Raw genomic sequence first — 22,037 nt, 5'->3', positions numbered from 1 at the left:
CCACAACAGATCCAATACTCTAGACTTCTTCTATAGCACCTAAGCGCAAACGAGCACATCCACTCCAATCTCCGAAAACATCAAAGAACTCATCAACAACAATCTAAGCCTAAGGTAATCAATAGATCATTGTGACAGTGGTTTAGAACTAAGAAGAGGAAGGAAAAAAAAAAGAAAAGTTTCAAGGCTAAAAATAAAGTTCCCTCATGAAGACAATGAGGATTTCTTTTTTCATCTCTCTTAAATCTCAAAGTCGTGTAAAATATAGAGAGTTTATATATAGGTTAAATAAGGGTCTTGTAGGCGATGAAGGGACCCCAAAATCAATTACAAATAGAACCGATGTACTGTAATGGTAGAGAGTGAGGATTAAAGAAAAGAACTGGTTGATTATGCAAGAAGAAAGGATTTACTCTATATTTACTAGATTATAGAGCTGGAAGGATTAATGCACATACCTGCAACATGTAGGCCACAACCACAAATCCTGCTAAGACGAAATAGAAGAATTAATAATTATAAGTTTACAACCATCCATAGTTAATCTCAACAGGTAGAGCTAATTTACCAAGGGGAGACAAAAGGTTCTAATTTTTTTAGCATAAATGAGAAGGGAGACTCACATCAGTCTCGGTTGAAGATGAAACTAGATAATTATCTAAAAAAAATTATTAAAAACTGAGTTAGATATATATTAAAAAAATATTTCAAGTTTCAAACTTACCTTCAAGGTCCATCAACTGTATGTATTCTTCCAACTCCCAAATGTCAACCGGTTTGGTCTTTAAATAATTTTGGGTGCAAATGAGGGCTTCGACAGTTTCTAGAAACAATGAACTACTAAAAAGATCCAATATATGTCCTCCAATATTGAATATGGACTTCGAGGCAACAATTGAAATATGAATGGCTAACACATCACGAGCTATCTTAGTAAGGACAAGATAATTAGTGGCATTAATTCTCCACCAATCTAAAATATCAAAGTTGAGCGAGTCTTTAACACATGCCTCATACAAATACTTCTCTAGCTCCCATATAAACTCCTTAACATCCTGCTCCTCAAGTATTTGGTGAACATGATCCAAAATTTAGTCGGAGGCGGTACTGGCTCATTACCAATATTTGTATTAGTAGTGCTTGGCCTCCCTTAAGCCACATCAAAACTTTCCCCACTAGCCACATGAAATATGTTATACTACTCGATCAAGCAACCTAAAAGGAATTTAAACTTGTCATCTATTTTATCCTCCAACTTATACCCTTTGCACTTTTGCAACCAAAATTTTATTACCATCATTTTATATCATGTATCAAGCACAAAAGCAACAAATATTATCAAGTTGAACTTATTTGTGCTAACCCAATACTTCTCATATTTATGCGCATAGTACTAGCGATAATATCATTATTCAAGCACATATTATTTAATGCATCTTTAATTGTTCAAAGTTGCTTAAAATATTAATTAGTCGACACATACGAGCTAGAAATATTCAATATAATATCATAAAAAATTTTAAGCAACTCTATAAAAATCCGTGCATTTTTCTAATCATCACTAGTGGAGTTCATGAATTGCTCAGGCACAAACCCATTGTTCAAAGGTTTGTTTATGTTTTTTAGCTATACTCAATATCAAATATGTGAAGTTCTATCTAATAGGAACATCCAAGCAAATCATCATTATACTGATCTTTTCCTTTGTTGCACAAGTCTTAAACTTGTCAAATCTTGATGGCAAAAATCTCACATACCTGACTACATCCTTAATCTTTGTTACAAATTCGTAAACATCCTTCAAGTCATCCATAACAATCAGATTCGATATATGGGCAGTACACCACATGTGAAGAAGTTCATCACCCCATATAGTACAATCATTGTCTTTTATTCTCCTCCTCATGTAATTAACGACAACATCATTTAAGGAGGCATTATTAACTGTGATGGTCAAAAATTTTTTAACACTCTATTCATGCAATCCCTAGTCTAACACACTCCCAAAAGTTTTGCCCCCATGGTCAGGAATTTGGTAAAACTTAAGTATTTTTTTTTAATAAAATTTTCAATTGCAATCAATAAAATATGCGGTAATGCACACATAGTTCATACTTTGCACCGACATCCAGATATCGGTGATAAGACAGATTCTTTGACTATCTAACAATTTCTTTAGCTGTATCTTCTATTTGTTATATAGCTTAATACAATTCATTTTTTAAAATAATTCAAGATGGCAAAGTAAATCGACTCTAAATTAGCTACAAATTCAATAAACCCATCATGCTACACAAACCTAAAAGGTAATTCACATCCAATAAAAAACATAGCGGTTGACACCCTAAGTTTTTCTACATCATACTTCACTAAACCTTATGAGCTACATACTCATCCCGGCCTCTGCATCTCTCTTAATACTAGATAATTGACTTTTTCCAACTCCTTTACTTCTAAGAGGAGAGGTTTCACATGCATTCTAAAGATGATGTATCATAGATGAAGTGCCATTTTTGTAGTGGCAATTGAGCTTTTGGGTTATTATGGTCAATAGGTTGTACTTTAGTAAAGTGTTCCCATATCACCGATTGGTTACTAGATTTTTTTTTTTAGATTTTTTGGGTAAATATGGGATGGAACAGATAGAGTGTTATGTATATATGGATGAAGGGATTGAAAGACTCCCATGCTCCTCTACATCTACTGGAATAGAAGATGAGTCGCCACCTAACCCTTGGGTTGTACCAACATTACAACTCATTGTATCTTTTTCCATCTGTTAAAGTTATAACAAAATCAAAGAAAAGCAAGAAATAAAAATACAAGCATGACAAATTGACCACTACCATATATTCACCATATATTATTATAGCAAATAATAATTAACAAAAAAAAAAAAATACAAATAATAATTATCACAAAACATATTCAGCTTTGCCTAACTTGCTTCTCAACCAATTCATTACCTTCTTTTGGTAATGATCACAAATCACATTCAATTTTTATCAACCAAGTCACAAACGTAAGAAACTAATTTATCTTACAACAAAATTTCGGATCATCACATCACATGAAAGGGTTTGGCCCAAAATTACCAAAACCATAGGTAGGCCTCACACTTACGTACTCATGTCCACATTTACGTAGCATGCCACAAAATCACCCACCGTTAAAAATGCAAAAGATTCTCCCGTAAATTAAAAAAGATTAAAAGAGAAAAAAAAAAAAAAAAAAAACGAAAAGCAGCCTTAAAAGGCGGAAAAAATCACACCCATTTTCAATGGCTCACGATTCTTCACCAATACTACATCATCAAAATCGAAAGTAACTACATATATTATATTATATCATATAACTTGTTTCACAAGACGACCAAGATCGGAACATATTTTTCTTTTCACCTTTTGTCTTTAGTTTTGTGGGCCGGTGTGGTGTGGAGCCCATAAAAAGATGTTTCTGGCATCATCGATGGGAGGATCTCGATCACAGGGCCGTCAGTATTCCATCATCACCACATCTAAACCATACATATATAATTAAAATTTTGTTTTATTAAGTAACCATATACATACAATTCATGAGATGATATTAATATAAATGTCAGGCGTCCCTATATATCTAGTAACGCCGGAATAGAATTGGAGATTATTCTGATAATTAATTAAATAACAAAAATTAGAAATTGAGATTGAGAAAAATTACAAATAAAAAAGCTCTAAGATTAAGATTTTACTAAAAAAAATAAATCAATCACCCTCTTAAGCCTACAAGTCAGACTTAAAATTATAATGAAAAAATGACAAAATTATAATAATTAAGGCTAAATAATAGAATATAGAATAAGATAACTATGGTTAAAATCTAGCCTAAAAATCCAGAATAAAATTGTTATTAAAGATAAATATTACCATAAAAGAAAACCAACAAAAAATGAAAGAGTTAACCATAATTGACAATTTGTAGATAAAAAGGACTAATTTTGGGGTTGACAAAGGGACCACCAAGCAAAGCATGGTGACCACGACGTGCGCGCTAAAGAGAACTTTCCGGGTTGGAGTCATATGCACAATTTTGACGCCTGTAGCAAAAGTTATAGTTAAAATACAGCTATCAGAATTTTTCTTTGCCCAACCAAGAGATAAGTCATTTCTTGCCCAAATGTGTGTATAAAAGATTAGAATATACATGCATGTCATGATTAATTTGTTGTTTGCTAATAACCTGATCTTTTGAATTGGAAACTATATATAAGCTACCACCAAATAACAGTAACCAGGTTCGACAATATACTCAGTTCAATAAAAATAAAAATGAACTTAATTTTACTCATTTTAACCAAATATTAATAGTCATTGATCATCTTATATATGTAATTAAACAGATAGAAGTACTACTTGTTACTCATTTAATATATATATTATATATTACATGCATGCATGCATGCATTCTTGATCAGTACGTACATAGTCTGATCAATATATAAGATGATCATCAGTATAGATATATCCAATTAATACAAAATGAAAAAGGGCATGTATATAAATTATGTATATTTTTAATTCACGTCCATTAAAAATTCTTGTTTATAACAAGAATATTACACGTGGAATATTAATATATATGCATGCATGGTCGTTAAGATCATCTGAAATTAATGAACTTAATATGTAGTACTAGATAATGTTAATCATGCATATATGTCTGCTTATTCTTGACAACTGCCATATATACACTTTAATCAAAACATACAATTACAATTAGTAACAATTAATAAGAGACGACGGGCAAGCAGCTGCCAGCTCAATTGATTCTTTACCTTTAACAATTATTATTTTTTAATGCGACGTCGTATTTTGATCAGTATGAGAATAAGGCCGCGCTTGATTATTATTTCTATTTATCACCACTTGCTTGCTATTACTTATACTATATACATGATGATCAATAGTACTATAGTATAAAAAAGGTTAATTAAGGAAGGTTGCATGCAGGTTTCACATGACATTGATGGCTTCATTATTTCTAGTAATAGTTAAAGTAACCTTCAAGCAACCCAACGTATTACAATTAATAATAAGGCCGTGAAAGTAATCAAACTTTGATTTATTCAAGATTAAGAAATTCAAAGTAAAAGAAATTAAAGACTCGGTCATCTAAGAATAAGATCAATTCCCTCAAATTATATATCTGATTGAATTAAATAATGACTCAATTTTACACAATTAGTCATGTGAAGTTCGAACGATTTAATTAGGTTAAAACTCAAGAACATGATGAGTGATCCGAGCTTTATTTTATATATATATATATATATGTATAGCTAGGGGCCAGTACTGGTAAGTATTCAAGGAGAGTGCGACTGGCTTCAGATTCCATTGTTCCAAATTGGTTTACCTTTTTCTTTATTCCAATCCAACCCAGTGCGTGAAAGCAGCCCCACTCCCAGAAAGGAGTACGTGCTTGAAACACAGAATGGAATGTAGCCCAATTGTAAGACAAGCTATGCCGATCCACCTCAGGTTACTACCAAAAAAAGCTGCATTCATCCCCAACGCCCCCGAACACAAAACCCTCCCGCTTGCGCGCGCGCACGCACGCGGCCAACCCAATTAGATTTCGAGTACAAAGACGTAATAGTTAAAAGCATTTGGAGGTGGAGGTGGAGGTGGAGGTGGACGCTTTTTTGTTTTTTTTTTTGGGGACCCTCCTCCTTCCTTAATTTCATTGCCACCTTGCTTTTAGCCTTTTGGCCCACTTTGACATTTGCTACAAAGTCAATGGAAAAGCAAAGAAACCCCAACTTGTGTCTCTTTACCGGCCCCTAACTCAGTATTGCCCCCACCCCCCACAAAACGGCAAAGCCCTTCACCCTCCTAATTCTCTCTCTTAATTCTATACTTAAAATATTTTAATGAGCTATTATTTCTTCCGCTTTTATAAATAATTAACAAATTTACCAGGTCAGTGCTCCATCTTTTCCTCTTACCTCCCTCACCCCCAAAAGTCAGCGCTATCCTCTTCTCTCTCTCTCTCTCTCTCTCTCGGTGCTAATTGTGGGCTGAGGGTATAGCAAGAAGGAGCAGAGATCAGAAATATTGTGGGGGGATTTCAAGGTGATCATTGACTGCCGGTGGGATATAATAAGTGTTGATCAGTCGATGGCCGAGGACGACTGGGATCTACATGCGGTGGTGCGGAGTTGCAAATCCGCCGCCACCAAAAACAGCATCGCCACCAACAACAGCATCGCCGCCTCCTCAGAAGACTCTTTGGCTTGCCTGGCCTCTCTAACTTTTGAGGAGGAAAATGACTTGTTATCTTTTCCCCTTCTTGCAGAGCCCAGAACCAATGCTTTCCATGAATTGCAAGAACTTTGCAAGTCCTTTTTCCCCACTACTACCACTAGTACTGCCACTACCACGAGTAGCCATCGTATAATTAGTCCTAATTCCTCCTCCATTTCAGATGTACAGAGACGGCGACACCCAGTACAGCCCAATCCTACGATTAGTGCAGCTAGGTCTCGTTCCAAACCCGAACCATCGGCCTCCTCGTCTTCTGGGCTTGGAGGAGTCCAAGACCAACAACTACGGAGACATGCACAGCAACAACCACAACAACAAAATCAACCGTATCAACAACGACAGCAAGTCAATCAACAGGAGTTCCAAAGGCCTCGTGCCAGTTCTGCAATGTCTTTATCCGCAGCAATGCAATCTCAGGCCCCCAGATCAAGAAAAAGGTGTTGTTTAACTTTTCCATTGATTTGTTTCCGTGTACTTACGATACCAAAAGAAAAGAAAAATGGAGTTTTTGTTCACGATATTTATTATTATGTATGGCGATGAATACGATCAAATTTCGTTGTTTCAATTTACAGGAAGAGCCAGCAGAAGAGAACGGTCTGCCATGTGACCGCAGAGAATCTGTCAGCGGATATGTGGGCATGGCGTAAATACGGACAAAAGCCCATCAAAGGTTCTCCATATCCAAGGTTTTAATTTCTATGTACACTTATCTAGCTGATCCTTTTACGAAAGATGTTTTCTTTCTCGTATCAAGTTCGATCTAATCGCCGAGTTCGTGAAAAAAAACAGAAACTACTACCGGTGCAGCAGCTCGAAAGGGTGCCCCGCAAGAAAACAAGTAGAGCGAAGCAACATCGATCCCAACATCTTCATCGTCACGTACACCGGCGACCACAGCCACCCTCGGCCCACCCACCGAAACTCGCTCTCCGGCAGTACACGCAACAAATGCTCCGCATCAGGCGTTAAGTCCACAGACAAAGACAATTCCGGATCACCGATCACAGCTAATGCAGCTTCATGCTCGTCTCCACAGTCGACGACAAGCCTCTCTCCCACAACCCAGATCACAGTTCAAACAGATGAAGAGGCAGTAATTACTAACAAGAACAGCAACGAAGATAATAAGGTCATGGTTGATGCGAACAACAAAGAGAGAGAGGAAATGGCTGATGATGCAGACGACGACGTCGACGACGATGATCAGGAAAATGATGATCAGATTCTGATTCCGAACATGGCCATGACTGAGGACATCTTCATGGGGCTGCAACAGCTTGGATATAGTAGTCCTGGGGGAGGCTCCGGGGACAATTTCTCGGATGGTGGTAGAACAAATTCAGGGTCTTGGCCTCAGTGTACATGACTCAGCCGCCGCCATGGATGGCTGCTCATTAGACTTGGAATCTTTTGTTTTGTTTTTTTTTTTTAATCCTTGTATAGTTTCCTCGTTTTATCTTTGCCCAACAATTAGGTATAACATAGAAAAAAAGACGGAAAGAACCTGTTTCGTCCACAGGTTTTAGTTTGTTCTTTTAAGAAAAAAGTTAATTGTTTCGATTTTGGTTTATAAATATTTTTGTAAATACATTACATAGTTGTCCTGTTTTTATGGATCACGAGGCCTTTTGAGTTTCCACTTTCGAACTTTTGTTTGTTGTTCTAATAGTAGCCTGCATTGATGAGCTGAATGCTGGAGGACATGGTGGAGTTTGCCCCCACCACGAGACATCTGCTACGGGGCAAAATAGCTAGCCGGCTTGACGATAATGATAATAATAATAATGATGAGGAGGTGGTAGATGCATGGAGAAATCTAGAATCGATAAAGAAAAAGAGATCAGTTGAATCACCCTCGTGATAATATTACTGCATTTTCGTTTTATTTGTTTTGGAAATTACGAATTTCCATCGTGATATTATAATAATTAGCCAATAAATAAGATATTGTTTTTGGACAATAAGTAAGATGTTATCACAAGATAAAATTTTAGAACATGGATTCTCTTTTGAATAATATTATATACAGTCGTAAAGTGTGTAAATGTTACACAATCATTTTGAAAAAAAATGATGTTCACAATTAAAAAGTTAATTTTTTTTTCATGTGAGTCCCGTATCAATTCATTTTTTTTAGAGAGACTGCCTGACACTTATATAACTACGACTGTAAATATTATTTTTCTTTCCATTTTACTTGCAAGCTACCTATAATTATCATAAATTCAATATTAAAATTTTATTATATATAATTACTTCTGCATATTTCGTGTATATTATATTGATGTGATTAATTAAAATAATTAATTTATATTAAAAAAACATAATACATCTAATTACATTTATAAAATATACAAAATTTACACAAAAAAAAAAAAAATTTGGAGAGCAAGAATCTCAAACGGTTGAGGGGTTTGATTTTTCGAGGTGGCCGAAAAAGGCTCGAAAAAAGAAGAGTAATATATAGGATAAAAAAATATTATTGAATTATTTTTTGATAGGAAGCATATATATTAAATATGAAGTGGGTGCACGACAGTTGTCTGTTCGAAGTTGGGAGTTAGGACGGCCCGTAGACCGTGCGAGCCTCACGAGACAGATACAAGATTGAAGGCCCTCTTTCTGTCTCTCCACAGTTGCACATAGTCGGATTTTTATTTATTTTTTAATTTCTTAATGGTTTTCTTAGGTCAACTATTTCATATTGTTTATTCTTAGAAATTAGAGTTGGTCAAATACAATTTATTAAATGCTAATACTTTGTCAACTATATGTTATTTAAAAGGAAATAATTACAATAATAGTCCTTCCTATGCAAAGATATTATTATATACAAGTGCGCAATGGTACTGCATCATTCACGAGGTAGCTCATCTGGAGACAAACTAGTTACGCAACTTCTTAAGGCCTTCCTTGTTTATGATCTTAAGGAAGGAAAGCTATTTTATTAAAGAAACGCGACAAAAAAAAGTGTGCGACTGTGTCTCTGTTGTGGCTTTAAAAGGTCATTTTGTCCCGCAATACTGCAAACAAGTCAAGAAACTTGCCTTGTAAATAAAATATGCTTTGCCGTGTAAGCTATTTGGTTACTAAAATGATTTCGGGGCAAAAGTTCTGTTTGAATGGAAAAAATAATTAACATAGGATGGTCCCTGAACATTCCTAGTGATTCTTAAGTTTGATAGTGGACACCAGATCTTGGAGTCGAATTTTATGACAGAAAGGGCTCAGGATTATTGGTAATCTATTGACTCATGGACCATCGATACTCCTGTGGGATTGGAGTCAGGCTATATCTCAAGTTTAACTTGTAGGGACTAGGGAGCGCCTAGTTCTAAGGCCCCACTTGCTTGGCTCTTTAACAAGGTTGTTGAGTACCGTGGAGTCTGGTTCACATCGCTCGAACAGAGGCATTAGCCACTCGAGCAAATTCAGATAGATTCGAACGCTCGATGTTAGCTCGACAGTGAACTCGAGCAGGAAGTTTTCGCTCGAGCGGAGGCATTGGCCGCTCGAGCAAAGTCAGGTAGAGTTGAATGCTCGATGTCAGCTCGACAGTGAGCTCGAGCAGATGCGGAAAGGAAGTTCGCTCGACGCGCGCTCGACACGCCGCTCGAGCGAACATGCATTTTTAGGGTTTTTCCGCCGTTTAACTATATATATGATGTTTACATCATATGGCCGTACTGTTGAAACACTGTGGACGTACTGTGTTGAGATCCATCATTATAGTGTGATATTTCTCAATAATAAAAATCCTCTGCAGCTTCCGTGGACGTAGGCAATTTGCCGAACCGCGTAAATTTTGTGTCGTGTGTGATTGTGTGATTGCTTTTCTCATTTTATTTTATTTTTTTTCAATTCATTGTCATCGTTTTTCACAACAATTGGTATCAAGAGCCAAGGTTTGGGTCTGAGGAAAAACGATGGTTGGAGATGATTTGAAGGTATCGGGGATCCAGAAGTTTGATGACACGGATTTTGGATACCGGAGGATGCAGATAGAGGACTACCTCTATGGGAAGAAACTTCATCTTCCACTATTGGGAAAGCAACCGAAAAAGATGGATGATGCTAATTGGAACCTGTTGGATTGACAGACTCTGGGGGTTATTCGATTAACCCTGTCGAGATCTATTGCACACAACGTCATCAAGGAGAAGACGATTGCGGATCTCATGGCGGCTTTGTCAGGTATGTATGAAAAGCCGTTAGCGAATAACAAGGTACATTTGATGAAAAAGTTATTCAATTTGAAAATGGCAGATGATACGTCTGTTGCACAACATCTGAATGATTTTAATACTATCACAAATCAATTGTCATCTGTTGAAATTGAATTTGATGATGAGATACGTGCACTGATACTATTGGCTTCACTGCCAAATAGTTGGGAAGCCATGAGAATGACTGTCAGTAATTCTGCTGGTAAATCAAAATTGAAATATGATGATATTCGTGATTTGATTTTGGCTGAGGAGGTGCGTAGGAAAGATTCAGGCGAAACCTCGGATTTGAGTTCAGTTCTAAATGTTGATTCTCGAGGAAGATCACACGACATGAACTTAAACAGGGGAAGATCAAAATCAAAGAACATGGGCAAGAGTAAGTCGAGGCCTGATCAGTAGGCAACTTGCTGGAATTGTGGCAAAGCTGACCACATAAAGAAGAACTGCAAAAACCCTAAGAAGACGGAGAATGATAGTGCTAATGTGGTAATTGAAGAAGTACAGGATGCACTATTGCTTGCAGTTCATAGTCCAATTGATGACTGGATACTGGATTCAGAGGCTTCCTTGAAGAAGTACAGGATGCACTATTGCTTGCAGTTCATAGTCCAATTGATGACTGGATACTGGATTCAGAGGCTTCCTTCCATACATCTTCCCACCAGGAGCTAATGCGGAACTATGTTGCAGGTGATTTTGGGAAGGTGTATTTGGCTGATGGAGAGGCTTTGAATGTAGTGGGGATGGGAGACATTGATATTGCACTCCCTAGCAAGAACAAATGGACCTTGCAAAAGGTTAGGCACATTCCGGAGTTGAAGAAGAACCTCATTTCTGTTGGGTAGCTCGATGAGTGTGGTCATTCAGTGGTGTTCTCAGATAGCACTTGGAAGGTCACAAAAGGGGCATTGGTACTGGCTCGGGGTAAGAAAACTAGTACACTATATATAACTACTGGTTTGATTGACACTATTGCTACTACCGTTGCAAAGAGCACAGCAGATTTGTGGCATTGCAGGCTTGGCCATATGAGTCAGAAGGGTATGAAAGAACTTCTGTCTAGAGGCAAGCTACCAGAACTGAAGTCAGTTGATCTCAGTATGTGTGAGAGTTGTGTTATGGGGAAACAAAAGAAGGTCAGCTTATTGAAAAGTAGCAAGACACCTAAGACAGGAAGACTTAATCTTGTGCACATAGATGTGTGGGGTCCTTCCCCAGTGGCATCTCTTGGAGGTTCTCGCTACTATGTTACGTTCATTGATGACCATAGTAGGAAGGTATGGGTTTATTTTTTGAAGCATAAATCTGATATATTTAATGTGTTCAAAATTTGGAAATCCATGGTTAAGACAGAGACAGGCTTGAAACTGAAATGTTTGAGGTCTGATAATGGTGGTGAGTATGTTGATGGTGGGTTCAAGGAGTATTGTGCAGCTCTGGGTATCAGAATGGAGAAGACCATTCCTGGGACACCACAACAAAATAGAGTTGCTGAGCGTATGAACAGAACCATTAATGAGCGTGCTAGAAGCATGGGGTTGCACGCTGGACTACCACCTACTTTCTGGGCAGATGCAGTCAGCACTGCCGTTTACTTGATAAATAGAGGGCCATCAGTTCCACTGGATTGTGGATTGCCTAAGGAGGTTTGGAGTGGGAAAGAGGTCAAATTTTCTCACCTTAAAACTTTTGGTTGTCTTTCTTATGTGCTTATTGATTTTGATGCTCGTAGTAAACTTGAGGCTAAGTCAAAGAAATGCTATTTCATTGGCTATGGAGACGAGGCATTTAACTATCGTTTCTAGGATGATCAGGGTCGGAAAATCATAAGAAGCAGGAATGTGATTTTCAATGAAAAAATTATGTACAAGGATAAGTCTAGTACAGCTTCTGCAGTAGCTCCTCAGGAGTCCGAATTTGTAAGATTGGATGACCTACCAGAGGTCACAGTGCAGTGTAGAGATCTGAGTGACGGGAAGAGTGGGTCCAGTGCACCCATTCCTATTATTCCGCAAGCAGTTTCAGAATCGTCCACTCTTACAGTTGCAGTTCGCAGGTCAGTCAGGACTATACGTCCTCCACAGCGTTTCTCACCTATTTTGAATTACATTTTGTTGACAGATGGTGGAGAATCGCAAAATTACGAAGAAACCTTGCAAGATAAAAATTCTAGCAAATGGGAGCTGGCCATGAAAGATGAGATGGATTCCCTGTTAGGGAATCAGACATGGGAATTGACAGAACTTCCATTAGGGAAGAAGGCATTACACAACAAGTGGGTGTATCGGGTGAAAACTGAGCATGATGGCAGTAAGAGGTACAAGGCTAGACTTATTGTAAAAGGCCTTCAGCAGAAGTAGGGTATTGATTACTCTGAGATCTTTTCTCCTGTGGTGAAGATCACAACTATCATAATGGTACTGGCTATGGTTGCGACTGAAGATTTATTTCTTGAGTAGTTAGATGTGAAGACAACTTTTCTTCATGAAGACCTTGAAGAAGACATCTACATGCACCAGCCTGAGGGGTTTGTGGTACAGGAAAAAGAAGGTTCAGTTTGCAGATTGAAGAAGAGCTTGTATGGCCTGAAACAAGCTCCTAGACAGTGGTACAAGAAATTTGATAACTTCATGCATAGTGCATGGTACATTAGATGTCAGGCATATCACTGTTGCTATGTCAGGCATTTTGACAATTCTTACATTATTTTATTGTTGTATGTGGATGACATGCTTATTGCAGGGGCTAGTATTGATGAGATCAATAATTTGAAGAAGCAGATGTCAGAGTACTTTGCAATGAAAGATTTGGGAGCTGCAAAGCAAATCCTTGGCATGAGAATTGTCAGAGATAGAGTCAGAGGTACGTTGAGACTCTCACAGGCTGAGTATGTGAAAAAGGTACTCAACAGGTTCAATATGGACAAGGCCAAACCAGTTGGCACACCCTTGGGAAGTCACTTCAGACTCAGCAAGAATCAGTCACTAGAGTCAGAGGAGGAACAAGATTACATGAGTAAGGTTCCTTATGCCTCAGCTATTGGTTCACTTATGTATGTTATGGTTTGCACAAGACCGGATATTGTCCATGCAGTGTGAGTTGTGAGTAGATACATGAGTAACCCAAGAAAACAACATTGGGAAGCAGTGAAGTGGATTTTGAGGTACCTAAAGGGTTCCTCAGAAACCTGTTTGTGTTTCTCTGGAGAGAGCTTGGAGGTTCAGGGCTATGTTGATGCTGATTTAGCTGGAGATATTGATAGTAGAAAGAGTACCACGGGCTTTGTTTATACACTTGGTGGTACTGCAGTGTCATGGGGTTCTAATATACAGAAAACAGTTTCTTTATCCACTACAGAAGCTGAGTATATTGCAGTGTCAGAGGCTGCAAAGGAGATGGTATGACTACAGGCCTTCTTGGAGGAGTTGGGTAAAAAGAATAAGAAAGGCACTCTCTACAGTGATAGTCAGAGTGCCATATTCCTTGCCAAGAATCCAGCATTTCATTCCAAGACCAAGCACATTCAGATCAGGTATCACTTTATATGATCATTGTTAGATGATGGACAATTGTTACTTGAGAAGATTTGTGGAAGTAAGAACCCTGCTGATATGTTGACAAAGGGTGTTACACTTGAGAAACTGAAGTTGTGCGCAACTTCAATTGGTCTTCTAGCATGAAGACAAGGGCAGTGAGTTGTAGAGGTGGAGGATATCATGTTTGAGGAAAACGGCGATACAACGAGTGTACCAGTCTCCAAGTGGGAGAATTGTTGAGTACTGTGGAGTCTGGTCCACACCGCTCGAGTGGAGGTATTGGCCGCTTGAGCGAAGTCAGACAGAGTTGAACGCTTGATGTTAGTTCGACAGTGAACTCGAGCAGATGCGGGAAGGAAGTTCGCTCGACACGCGCTCGACACGCCGCTCGAGCGAACATGCATTTTTAGGGTTTTTCCGCCGTTTAACTATATATATGATGTTTACATCATATGGCCGTATTGTTGAAACACTGTGGACATACTGTGTTGAGATCCATCATTGTAGTGTGATATTCCTCAATAATAAAAATCTTCTGCAACTCCCATGGACTTAGGCAATTTGCCATCTTGTGTCGTGTGTAATTGTGTGATTGCTTTTCTCGTTCCATATTCTTTTTTTTTTAATTCATTGTCATCGTTTTTTCACAACAATTTGGGTACTACTATGGTTAAGTCCTATTAGGGAAACCATTTCTGATTGTCCCCTTCAACCTTTTTTGTCTAGAAAAAAGAAAGAGGAGAGGTAAATGCCATTGGATTGCAAAGTCATTATTAACTTTATAAAAAAAGATATGAATATTTTGAAATAGAATGCATGTTATCTAAACTCATAATGTTCCAAATTTTTCGAGGATAAACTTATAATGAAATATAATGAACGGAGAAGAAAAGAATTCCATAAAGAAATGATAATATTGAGATAAAAAGCAAAACTGAATTATTTTAGTAACAAGTTCGTAGACAAAAAAAAAAAAATATGTATTGCTATTAAAGTTTACACACCTTTTCCTCTATGTGTAGCCATGCAAATAGACTTAGGAGACCGGAGACCCTTTTGAACCGTTGTGATTTCCTGAACAAGAGCCAAGACTACATACAGTGCATGTATGAGATGTGGCTAAACGATAGAAAGAAGAAAACCTAGAATGGATGATCAAGGAAGGGCTTGCTAGTAGTCTTGGAGAAAGGTTTGAAGCAAAGTTGTCTCAGCGACAGTGACTCCAAAAAAAGGGGACAAATCTTCGGATTTCATCTTGAGATTATTAAAACCAACTTAGAGGATTCCAAAACGATAACATATTGATGTTTTTAATCTCCACATTTGGGAAATTAACAGAATCTTGCATAGCTTATGCCTCTTACTTTTGACACTCCCAAGTTTCAAATGCCGGGCAGCTAATTCTTTAACATAACTACTTTATGTTGATAGAAATAACTGATGCTCTAGTACTTAGTCAAGTGAAGATTATTAAGATACAAGCCCTTGTCCCATAAATGAAACTATTCCATCTACCAAATAGTTCCTCCTATAAGAGAACAAAATCAGGAGAATATGATCAAAGAAAAAGGGCAGATTCAGCTCTGGAATCCAATTTTCCCCAACGAACATAAAACATGTTACTCTTTTGACTGTGACTCACTGGAGGTGACTGCAGCCTCAATCCTTTTTTGGGCCTGAAAAAAGACTCAGTTTCTTGTAGAACTCCTATGCTTGTCATGCAGAGGGATATGTTTAGGAACTGGAGTATCATTCTCGATGACCTCGCATTCATAGTCATAACGAACACCCCATAAATAGGACTCTGCATTCCAACATAATGCAAAAACAAAAACCATTTCATTACAGAATAAACTTGTGCACTTATCAAGTATAAAGCTAACACCAATTAGAAGTAATAGGCTCTGAAAAATTTGAGGATATATTACTCAAATATTTTCAAGGTAACCTGACACAATCTCATGCATAAATGACTCTCCAATGGGAAACTCAATGTGTACGATCAATATGTGGTCTACTTCAAATTATCCCAAAAGTTAGATAGTAGCAATCTAGACAACAACAAAGCATCAAGATTGCAGAAACATATTGCCATGGTAATTGAACGCGAGCGGTTATCAACTTACCATTATATAAAGAGGTCAATTACTAGTTTCCAAATTAGAGGTCTGCAAAGAATTCTAGTGAAGAATTATTTAGTTAACCTCAAGGATGCTTTTATTCAATCTAACTTCAATAATAACACAATCCCAAAATCAGGTTCATTTGGTTATGTAGATGAGATGAGATGAGATGAGATGAGATGATATATTTTGTTAAAAGTTGAATAAAATATTATTATAATATAATTTTTTAATATTAATTTTGTCTTAAGATTTGAAAAAGTCGAATTATTTATTATATTTTGTGTGAAAATTTGAAAAAATTATAATGATGAGATGATATGAAATAGTTTAGTTTTGTGTAACCAAATCAGTCAAAGAGGAAGTTTTCTTCTTCCAGAGAATTAAAGTGTCATCAACAAATTAGAAGTAATGTAAGATACCTTTTATATATATATATATATATATATTTATATACATATATTTTATAAGTGTAATACAACTTATAACTTCTTTTTGATAAGGAATTCATTTCCGTTGCCAGCACCACACATAGCCCTTAAAAAACTTTAAATAATACAATATTGAGATTCAAAGGAATTGAAGGGGCTTGCACAAGCGAAACTCAAATTTGTCTTAAGAAATGCTACAAACATTGGATTTCCTGAGGATTTCAAAATTTGTCCAAAAATTCATAGGGATCCCCCATTTCTTACCAAGAGGAAAGACTCAGGACAAGACTATCATGAAAATTGTCCAAAAGTCCCTTATCCAATTCTTCAAATTTCTCCTTGTAAACCACAATTAGATAAACCTAGAATGAGGAAAGAACTCACTCAAAAGAACATCTTCAACTCTTAAGGTGCAAAGGACCTTATAAAGTATCTCCAAGACTCCAACAAACTTGCCCCACATTATAGGATAAACCTTTTTCTCAATTAACTGGCTTCGACATGAATGGATCAAATAAGGAAAAACTATATAAACATAAAGAAGACCAAATTTTATAAACCTAATACATCTTTCTGCCTGGGTCAGTACACTCTTTCAAGCACCAAATGACACGAAACTCACACGTTTCTTCTACTTCCTCTTATTCTCTTTTTTATATCAGCAGTGGAACCAATAACAAACACGAACTATAGAATTTTACAGATTGATACATTTCTAGAATAACCTTCATTTATCTATGCCAAATGTCCCACATTACAAAACAAAGTAAAACGTCATCCCCCACCCCAAAAGAAAATCTTCACTTTATTTTTTACCTCACATTCTCAAAACCCAAACAGGGAACAAAGGTGAAATCACAAACAAACCTCCCTCGCTTTAGGCACCACTTTTGGCAAATAATAATTTTTTCATGAATTCAAATCTCCATTTCCTTTCATAAGATTTCCTCTATTTTCTTGTCAACTCAAATAGACATATAAAAACAATACTAAAAACAGAAATTTGTTATGAACCTCACAGATTGTATAGATCGAATGGCAATGGAAAATAGAGAAAACTATGAACAGAGAAGAAGATGATATAAATGCTACTGGATTCATACATCTTGGGGTATTTGAGCTCCCCAGTTCCTCCAAATGAAAGTAGCAAACAAGTCTAAGAGAATTCCAGGTACAAGATGATTCCCTCAACGTATTTCCCTCCTACTTATATCCATGCAGGGATAAGAACCAAGGCAATAGAATAACGACACGTGTTCTGGAAAGTAACAGAAAGGAGATGCAATAACAACTAATGAATACAATATTCTAGAATATTTATTAACTAGAAGAAATGGTGCACTGCATGATCCTCTACAGTGCGTTTTATCCTTCCTTTGCCCTCTCATTCATACCCCACCGAGAGGGCATAACAATCCCCTCCCCTTAAAAGGACCTTGCCCACAAGGTCATAAAATTTGCAGCTAACTTCATCAAGAGCATGTGATGATGGCTCAAGAAGACCTTCCCTCAACAACTTGGTTGGGACTACTTCGAGTTCCTCAAACTTGCTTTTACTTGAAGCTACTCTTGACTTTGAAGGGACTTTTGAAAATGCATTGAGCATCAACTAAATAGATTTGCAACATCATCACACTCCAGTGGATAGTAAACCAAATACCATTAACCTCTTGGGAAGCATTCTGGTACAACAGATATGGAACTTGAACTTCATACTCAAAATCTCGCAATATATTCTCCACTAGGTTATTTGTGTTGCTCCAATTCATTACAATGAACTGGACCCACAGCTGAATATTCCTCTTCATGATAGAAGGAGATCCTTCAACGTCTTTACAACTTGGGTTGGCACTTGATAGTCATCCAATATAGTTTTCAAATTGAAGAAAGGTAATAACAATTGGAGGCCTCTCTTCCATAGACCACTTCAGCCCATGATTCCCCCCTAGATTTTTGTCCTCTTCCTCTATCAAAGGGCCAATAAGGTGACATTATACCCATAAGCAACTCAAATAGACATATTGTGCTCCAGGAAGGCCTGAATGTATTTCTCAAAGAATTTCTCTGTACAATAGTCCCACTAATCCCATCCCACTAAAAAACAACCCCATGTAACAATTTATTGAGCAACTAAGGAGTAACTTTCATATCTATTAAAACTTGTGAAACCATGAGATTTTTCCATGACCATATAGGTACATGTTCCAGCTTTGCTCTTGACCTTGAAGTCTCAAGTGTCGGTGGCAAAACATTGATAATTGCTTTAATCAATGTTTTGAATTCAGTGAACAATGACTAATCTTCCAACAAGATAGGGACTATTAAAATCTCATATATAACACTAACAACTTCAGCATTATCATGAGTTGGATCACATTCTTCTCTTGCTATTTTTGCATTGATCTCTCTCTCAAGTGTTGAGTGACCCTTTGCTCATCAAGGGTTCGCAGCACATCAAGAAGGGAATTAATACAACTTAGCTCATACTCTCTATCATACATTTCTAAGGCTTGATGGTACTGAGATAAGCGCTGGATACATTTCCGCATCTCATCAGAAGTTCTCTTTGATAATTATTTGAAAGGAGGATCAGGATGCTCATTTTTTAAGTAATTGTAGAATGTTTCTAAAAAAGGACCCATCAAATCCCAAGGGCCAACCCAGATGTGAGTATCTTTTGGGAAGAAAATTAAGGAATTAAATGCATCTGCAAACCTTTTCTCCTTAAGATGGTGGAGACAACATCATTTAGAGGAGTCATGGAAGTCTTCATCATCTTCTTTTTCTTCTTCCTGTTTTTGCTTCTCCTCCTCGCTCTCATCCTCGAATTTCAAATCCTCATTCGTAGCAAAAACCAGTTTCTTACCATCATACTCCTTCAACTGACCAAAGACATACTTATCAATTGCATCAACCATAAAGAGCACATTGTAGCCCTTTTTCTTAAGCATCTCCTAGATAAACATGTCCAAGTCCTGCTCTACTGATGATGAATTGGTAGCCTTACCCTGCGAGTTCTCTTCTGTATATATTTTCCATGGAGGAAGCCATGTGAGGCGTATAGAAACATCCTTGTATTTATGATCATCCAGCCTTCTCGGCTCTTCGACATTGTTGATGGAATGCATCTTGTTGATTACGAGCTCTATCTTGGTGACGTCAATATATGGCAGAGTATTAATGAGGGAGAAAAACGAAACATGGAGAATAGGATCTAAAAGTTAATACGATAGGATGAAGTTTCTGACAGAATTTTTGAGAACTGATGAAAGAGGTAGCTCGTTGAAATCATGCTTGACTGCTCGTTCTTCTGAGAGAAGAGACATTAATTTTGGTTCTGGATTTTTCAGAACAGAGGAAAGACAGATTTATTTGGGAGCAACTTTTGTGGACATCGCAACAAACTCCTCTACCTCCAGTGGCCTTTTTATGCCCTCCTTCGTAGCTTGGTCTTCCCAGACCAATCAATCTTTCATGGACCCCATAATTATGTCTTCTACCTCTATTATTGTTTCTTCTTCTTCTTCTTCCAGCACAGTTTGTTCTTCTTTGTGCTCCTAGTGTTTAACAACTAATGGCGTTTGCTTCCTACCTTTAATCTCATTAATTTTTCCATAACGTCATACAGATTAGTAATATTGTTATGCCTTACCACCCAACGAAGTGTCATATCTATCAAGTCATTCAAGCTGTTAGTAAGCCCTTGAAGACTCTTTTCATTAGCGTCTACCCATCGCTGTAATTAGCGTCTACCCACCGCTGTAAGGCCCCTTGTTGTTGCTCGAAGAGTAGTTCATCCTCCATGGATCATCAACTCTAGATACCACTCGTTATGAACCTTATAGATTGTATAGAACGAATGACAATAGAAAATAGAGAAAACTATGAACAAAGAAGGAGTTGATAGAAATGCTACTGGATTCATACACCTTGGGATATTTGAGGTCCCCAATTCCTCCAAATGAAAGTAACAAACAAGTCTAAAAGATTTCCAGGTACAAGATAATTCCCTCAATGCATTTCCCTCCTACTTATATCCATGCAGTGATGCAGGGATAACAACCAAGGCGATAGAATAATGACACGTGGTTTGGAAAGTAACAGAAAGGAAATGCAATAACAACTAGTGAATACAATATTCTAGAACATTCATTAACTAGAAGAAACAGTGCACTCCATGATCATTTACTATGCGTTTTATCCTTTTTTTGCCCTCTCATCCATACCCATACCGAGAGGGCATAAAAAAATTTTCTTAAAAAAAAAAAAAGAGTATATGGTCCAATTTTTCGATTGCTAGTGAGATTGACGCAGACATTTGTGATTAGCTCGTCAAGGCCACAATCGAGCCTGTTTTTGATTGCCTCCAAGTCTTCTTCTTGGCACATCTTGAGCCTGTCTTTATTGAAACTCTCCATGACCTTCCAGTAGCCATCGTCCTTCGACAGCTTCTAGATCTCCTTGAGCATCTTTGAGTACAAGCCGATCAGGACCTCCCTCGCGTTAGCCACCACTATTGGCAAATAATTTTTTTTAAGGAATTCAAATCTCCGCTTCCTTTCATACTATTTCCTTTATTTTCCTATCAACCTAAATAGATATATAAAAACATAATTTTGCTACAAATCAGCCACTATTCATCCTACAAACCTCACACTTATAGCTTTTCATATAATGTTGGAGTGTTTTTCATAGGATGTATAGTTTTTTTCATAGGATGTTAGGTGTGGATAGTAAATAGTAACTGATGAGAAAATTATTCATAAAAACAATACTAAAAACATAAATTTTCTTTAAAAAAAATATCAAAGTATACAGACGGATCATTTTTCGTATGCGAGTGAGCGTGTCGCAATCATGCTCGATGAGCTCCTTGAACTGGCCACATCCAATGGCCTCCTAGTCCTCCTCTTCCTTGCACACCTTGAGCCTGTGTTTCATGAGGCTCTCCACAGCCTTTCGGTAGCCTTCATCCTCTGGCACCGTCTGGATCTCCTTGAGCGTCTTCAAGTACAAGTCGATCAGGACTTCCCTTGCATTAGCCACCACATCAAGGCCCACGAACCCCGTCCTCTGTTTCACCCTAGCCAACAGTGGTCGTCCGATAGCCCGCAGGAACATCTGTCGACTGTCGTTAATTGTGTGTGAGGTGTGTTAGGTAGAGAGAAAATTCTTAGAAGAATTCCTTCATTGATTAAATTGCACATGACTCAAGTGTATTTATACACGACACAAAGAATAAAGAAACAATTTGTTTGTTACAAATAACCATAGAGGCCAATAACAAATTGCTCTACTGTTACGTTCTAGAAATTATATTTGGCTGTAGTGTGATATTCTGATGTTGTAAATAGCGGTGCCACTGGTCAATTCAACTGCTAGCACATTTGTGCTTTTATTTATTTTTTTC

The 22,037-nt window shown here is 37.3% G+C and overlaps 1 protein-coding gene and 1 pseudogene across 1 annotated transcript; one reads left to right on the top strand and one right to left on the bottom strand.

Moving 5' to 3' along the window:
- Window positions 1-5,956: 5,956 nt before the first annotated feature.
- On the top strand, window positions 5,957-7,947 carry LOC122311191 (probable WRKY transcription factor 27). The gene is made up of 3 exons (XM_043125629.1): window positions 5,957-6,742; window positions 6,881-6,994; window positions 7,098-7,947. Exons 1-3 carry the CDS (start codon window positions 6,159-6,161, stop codon window positions 7,672-7,674), a joined length of 1,275 nt encoding a protein of 424 aa, XP_042981563.1. The 5' UTR covers window positions 5,957-6,158; the 3' UTR covers window positions 7,675-7,947.
- A 7,814-nt stretch (window positions 7,948-15,761) lies between these two features.
- LOC122310457 lies at window positions 15,762-21,748 on the bottom strand (annotated as a pseudogene).
- Between the last annotated feature and the right edge of the window lie 289 nt (window positions 21,749-22,037).

The sequence above is a fragment of the Carya illinoinensis genome, chromosome 5, assembly GCF_018687715.1.
Source record: "Carya illinoinensis cultivar Pawnee chromosome 5, C.illinoinensisPawnee_v1, whole genome shotgun sequence".
Classification (NCBI taxonomy): domain Eukaryota; kingdom Viridiplantae; phylum Streptophyta; class Magnoliopsida; order Fagales; family Juglandaceae; genus Carya; species Carya illinoinensis.
The sequence above is the reverse complement of the archived record's forward strand: the minus strand, read 5'-3'. Positions and strand labels throughout refer to the sequence as shown.

Coding starts and splice junctions, on each gene's coding strand:
- LOC122311191 (XM_043125629.1), top strand. CDS start 6,159: ATGGCCGAGGACGACTGGGATCTACATGCGGTGGTGCGGAGTTGCAAA. Junction 6,743..6,880: donor GCCCCCAGATCAAGAAAAAG/GTGTTGTTTAAC, acceptor TTCAATTTACAG/GAAGAGCCAGCAGAAGAGAA. Junction 6,995..7,097: donor AAAGGTTCTCCATATCCAAG/GTTTTAATTTCT, acceptor GAAAAAAAACAG/AAACTACTACCGGTGCAGCA.